This window comes from Belonocnema kinseyi, chromosome 8 (genome assembly GCF_010883055.1).
Source record: "Belonocnema kinseyi isolate 2016_QV_RU_SX_M_011 chromosome 8, B_treatae_v1, whole genome shotgun sequence".
Lineage (NCBI taxonomy): Eukaryota > Metazoa > Arthropoda > Insecta > Hymenoptera > Cynipidae > Belonocnema > Belonocnema kinseyi.
Window position 1 is genome coordinate 65865167 of NC_046664.1, and position 6000 is coordinate 65871166.

The window sequence follows — 6000 nt, forward strand, 5'->3', positions numbered from 1 at the left end:
TTATGAAATAATTAGATTGAACATTGACAATCTAAAAAATTTGTGACAACTAAATAAATAAATTTAAAGAAACAAGATTAATTTTCTACGCAAATAGACAATTTAAAAAAAAAAAATATTTAGGTTTTCGACTCAAAAAGTCGAATCTTTCAGAAAACAGTTGAATTTTAAATTGGAAAAAGTGAACTTTCAATGAAATATTTGAATTTTCAACTGAAAAAGGTAAATTTTCAACTAAAAATGAAATCGTTAAAATTTTAATTTAAAAAACTAATTTTCAACAACAAAAATATTTGAATTCTTAACAAACTTATAAAACTAAAATTTGCATCCTATAAAGGAAAAAAATTAATTCCAGGTGAAAAAATTAATTTATAATACAAAAAAAAATAATTTCCAACAGAATAGATAACATTTCAAAAAATAGTTTAATTTTGAATCAAAAAGTTTAATTTTCTACAAAAGAAGTTTAATTCTCAAGATGAAAATGAATTATTTACAAGAAAGTTAATTTTTAACCTCAACGAAAATGATGAATTTTTAACAAACAAGATTAATTTTATACTAAAAATGAAATATATACATTTTCAGATAAAAAATTTATTTATAAAAAGTAAAAGAAAAAAAAAATTTCTAAGAGAATAGGTATATTTTCAAAAAATATAGTTCAATTTTTATTTGAAAACTTTATTTTCTACCAAAAAAGTCTAATTTTCAACCAAATAGAATTTTAGACCAAACAGTAGAATTTTCAACTTAAGTGATTATTTTTTACCCCAAAATTGAGTAGTTAAATTTTGATTTTATAAAATTAATTTTCAAAAAAATTTAAAAACGAATTTTGAAAGTAAATAGTTAAATTTTTTAATAAATTTTGAAACAAGTGGCAGTTAACATCTAAAAAACGAATAAATTTTCTACAAAATAGCTGAGTCCTCTATCTAAACAAATATATATTATATTAATATTTATATAATATATAAATATATTAATTTTCAAACGAAAAAGACCACTTTTCAGCCAAATGCATGAATTTTGAATCAAATCGTTAAATTTTTTTAACTAAAAAAGATAAATTTCTAAACGCATAGTTTAATTTTAACCCAAAAATATCAATTTTTCGCAAAAAATTGAAATAGTTAAATTTTAAGTTAAAAAAAATAATTTTTGAATTAGACGAGATCAGCTTTCAACCAAAAATAGAATAATTAAATTTTTAGTTTAAAAAAATGAATTTCGAATCAAGAAAAAAAAATAATTTCTAACAAATTAAATAAATTTCTAAATGCATAGTTTAAAAGTTTTTTCATTCAAAAATTATTTTTTCACAAAAAAAAACTAATTTTCAACCAAATAGTTGAATTTTCAACTAAACGAAATAAACATTAAACCGAAAATGGGATAGTTACATATTCAGTTAAAAAAATTATTTTCAACCAACAAGAAAAACAAATTTTCAATACAATAGTTGAATTTTTAACCAAACAGAAAAATTTTCAAAGAAAATGAGGAATCTTCAATAAAAAAAGCATTTTCAATAAAAGAGTTAAATTTGTTTGAAAATGTAACAGTTATTATGTGAAGTTGAATTTGTATTTATTATTATTATTTTATTATTAGAGTTTTTACCAAATAAAATAAATTTTCAACGAAGTAGTTAATTTTCCAACAAAAAAATAAATAAATAAAAAATTCCTTTAAAAATTGAATAGTTAAATTTTCAATAAAAAAATAATAAATTTTGAAGATAAAACTAATTTTCAACCAAAGAAATGAAATTTAGACCAAAAGGTTAATTTTCTACCAAAAAAAGAATAACTTTAAACAAAAAAGATCAATAAAAAACAGAATAGTTTAATTTTCTGTCAGAAAAATAAGTTATTAAGCAAATAAATTAAATTTTCAATCAAAGAAATGAAATTTCAACTAAAAAGATTCATTTTCTACCAAAATCGAATAATTTAAACAAAAAACATGAATTTTCAACCAAAAATTTAAATTCTTTATAAAATTTTCAGCAAAAAAGATACTTTTAAACCAAAAAAAGGACAAATTTTCAGTAAAATCGATGAATTTTTACTAAAAGAGGTCAATTTTCATTAAAAAAAACCAGAATAGTTTAATTTTCAGTTAGAGAAGTAAGTTTTAACTAAATAAATTAAAATTTTAACGGAATATTGAAAATTTCAAAGAAATCAAATGAAATTTCAACTAAAAAATAAGTTTTCTAGTAAAAAAGAATAATTAAAAAAAAAACATGAATTTTCAACTATTAAAATTTTTTATGAAATTTTCGGCAAAAAGGATAATATTCTAACAAAGAAAGACGAATTTTAAGTAAAATAGTTGAATTTTCAACTGAAAAAGGAAAATTTTCATAAAAAAGATAATAGTTTAATTTTCAGTTAGAGAAGTAAGTTTTAAATTAATAAATTAAAATTTTAACGGAATAATGAAAATTTCAAACAAACCAAATAAAGTGTCTACTAAAAAAATTAGTTTTCTAGCAAAAAAGAATAATTTTAAATAAAAACATGAATTATCAACTAAATATTTAAATTTTTTATGAAATTTTCGGCAAAAAGGATAATTTTGTAGCAAAAAAAGACAAATTTTAAGCAAAATAGATCAATTTTTAACTGAAAAAGGTCCATTCTCATAAAAAATGAGAAGAGTTTAATTTTCAGTTAGAGAAGTAAGTTTTAAGTAAATAAACTAAAACTTTAACGGAATAATGAAAATTTCAAAGAAACCAAGTGAAATTTCAACTAAAAAAATTAGTTTTCTAGCAAAAAAGAATAATTTTAAATAAAAACATGAATTATCTACTAAATATTGAAATTTGTTATAAAATTTTTGGCAAAAGGGCTAATTTTCTAACAAAAAAAGACAAATTTTCAGCAAAATAGATGAATTTTCAACTAAAAAAAATATATATATATTGACTAAAAACAGAGCCGTTTAATTGTCACTTAGAGAAGTAAGTCTTTAAGCAAATAAATTAAGTTTTAACGAAATAATGCAGTTTTTAACCAAAGAAAAGATTTTTTGTTTTTAATTAAACAATTTGGTTGGACATTCAATCCTTTTTTTGAAAATTCAACTATTATGTTAAAAAGTTATATTTTTTTCGTCGATAATTCAATTATTTGGTTAAAAACTTATCTTGTTGGATAGAAAATTCAACAGTTTTCTAGAAAATTGTTCTCTTTGGCTTTAAGATTGAATGATTTGGTTGAAAATTCAACTATTTTGACTTTAATTTTCAAAAATTAAGAATTTTCATTCTACATCTACTGTTTAAAAAATATTTTGGGTTTTAAAGTCTATAAATTAAATTCAAGAAACAGATCCATGTCTTTTTTAAAAAATTCTCAAAATTGGGAGCCGTTTTATTATATACAAAATTTAATATTTTTTTTAATAACGAAACTAATTTTTTACAAAATAGTTGAATTTTCTACGAACTTGTTGAATTTTGAAGCCAAAAGATTTTTTTTACGAAAAAATTCATTTTCAACTGAAAGAGATTAATTTTTAACCAGAAAATTGCATTTTTAACCGACAAAATGTGAATTTTTTTCTGAAGAGATGTATTTTCAAACCAAAAAGATAAATCTTCCACAAAATAGTTGAACTTTAAAAAAAATAAAATAAAAAGGTTGATTTTTGAATTTAAAAAAAGGCGTTCTTAAGAAAGCAGTTACATTTTCTAACCAAAAAATATGATTTTTTCACGCATTTTCTAAACAAAACTGTTCAATTTTTACCTAAAAAATCTGAAGTTTCAAGAAGTAAATTTAGAATCAAAAAGGATAAATCTTTAGTTAAGAAAAAAATTAGTTTTTAATCCAAGAAAGAACTTTTTAGCCAAGAACATCTCCTTTTTAAAAAATATTTAGGGTTGTAAAGTTTATAATTTAAATTAAAGAAATAAAAACAACAGATTTACGTAATTTTCGAAATATTCTTACAATTGGAGGCCGTTTTATTATATCGTTGATCTTTTATCTCCAGGAACTTGGGGCCACAAAGGACAAAACAGGGTCTAGTGAGCAGCATTCTCATGCAAGGAGAACAGCCTTGAGCCATTTGCCACGAATAATTGCTTCTCTTTCAGCTTTATGGCAAGCTGTTCTTGCAACCAAGGACAAGTTAGTTTTTTTTTTTTTTAATTTTAATTAAACCCGATTCTTAAAATTCTTTAAAGTCGAAATTTTAATCTTATAATTTTAATTTTGACAGCGAGCAGGCAAGTTGCGTTGTTGGAAGTCCAAGAGTGGTAAAACATCAGCTTCTGGAACTTCTTTCGCCAATATCCTTCCACCATGGAGTCAATTTTCTTGCCGCGGTTGCCGTTGCCTGGCATGAGAGGCGACTGCCTTCTGCCAATACAAAAAGGGTGACGATTTTTTTTTTTTAAGAATTTTTAAGAGCGTTATGCATAATTGGAAAATGATTAATTTCTGTCGATTTCATTTTACGGTCCTAATTTACATTTTAAAGGAACTTGGAAATTTTTCAAAATTTAATGGCTTAATTAGGCTTGAAATTATTATTTTTTATGCTTTTAATTAGAAATCATATCAGTTTTAAGTTTTTAGAATTGAATTCTTTAATTTTTACTCGTAAAAATCACACTGAAGTTTTTTCTTTTACAGAAAAATCTCATTTTTTAATAATAAAATCAGGAACGGTACTTATTTTTTACTTTTTTTCTTTTATGTTATATTATTTTAAAAGATAAAATTAGGTTAAAATATGCATAGTCTCTAATGCTTTTTTCGAAAAATAATAATATCGTATTAATGTACAGTTTATAAAACTTTTAATATCAATTACAAAAACGTAATCCTTAAAATGAAAAAAATAGAAACCTTTAAATTTGTTAATATTTGGAATATAAAAGAAGGACTATTTTTAAAATATTAGGCTATTTATAATAATTTCTAACTAACTTTCAATCTATTTTGTCTATGTAAACAAATTTTGTATAATTTTATAAAATTGAAATCTTTAGATTTTTTTTAGATAATTTCAGCGGATTTAAAATAATTTTAAAGGAGATAATTTAAAAGTTTCCAAATTTATCATTTTTGGAATTCAGCGTATTTAAAAAGATTTCAAACAGAAAATAAGGACTATTTTTCCAATTTTATATTGTTTAAAAGGCTTCAAATGTTATAAAAAATTATTAAGATTTCGAAGAAAATTGAGAAAGATTTTTTATTCTGAATAATTAATTTCAATGTTTAATGATAATACAGCAATTTTCTTAAAATACCTGACAAAATTTCAAAATAATTTCATTTAGAAAAAATAGTTTTAACAGAATGTTTAAAAAGATTTCAAAATAAACACAGGTTTCAATAAATAAATAACAATTAAACAATTACTAACTCTTTACGATTTAAAATAGAATTAATTTATCTTTTTATATACAACTTTTTTAATTTAATAAAAAATTATAATCGTTTAATTTTTATTCATTTATCGAAACCTGTGTTTATTTTGAAATTTTTTAAAAATATTCTGTTAGAAATATTTTTTAAAAAATTTTATTAATTCTATTTTTAATAATTTCCCACGCAACTTTACTCAAATACGATTTTTTAACATAACACATTAACTTTTAGGTAATATCAAAATTAATGTTTTTGAAATAAAACATATGCAATTTTAACAGTAATTTCAAGCAATTATTTTCATTATCTTCAAAATTTTTAAAATTCTTAAATGGCATTAGAAATTTATGTTGTAACATTAAAAAATTACATTTTGTTTTACATTTTTTAAAATGTTGAAAAATGTTAAAAAGCATAGTGAAATCTTTTCAAAACTTCTAAATATCGCTTAAACTTACTCAAATTTTTAAAAATGAATGATTATTTAACTTTTTTCTTCTTTATTCTTCTTTATTCATAATGTGTCCCCTAAGGGTTTACATGACTTCCATTCCTTACAATCTTTCCGTTTACATCTATATATTTTTTACAATCT

The 6000-nt window shown here is 21.0% G+C and overlaps 1 protein-coding gene across 2 annotated transcripts in view; it reads left to right on the plus strand.

The window, feature by feature from the left end:
* The window catches only part of LOC117178058 (protein dopey-1 homolog), a 178781-nt gene that overhangs the window by 92384 nt on the left and 80397 nt on the right, over positions 1 to 6000 (plus strand). For both annotated transcript variants that reach the window (XM_033369267.1, XM_033369268.1), the window contains exons 13-14: positions 4018 to 4154; positions 4246 to 4402. In XM_033369267.1, coding sequence (XP_033225158.1) covers positions 4018 to 4154; positions 4246 to 4402 — 294 coding nt within the window. The remainder of the gene's footprint in view (positions 1 to 4017; positions 4155 to 4245; positions 4403 to 6000) is intronic.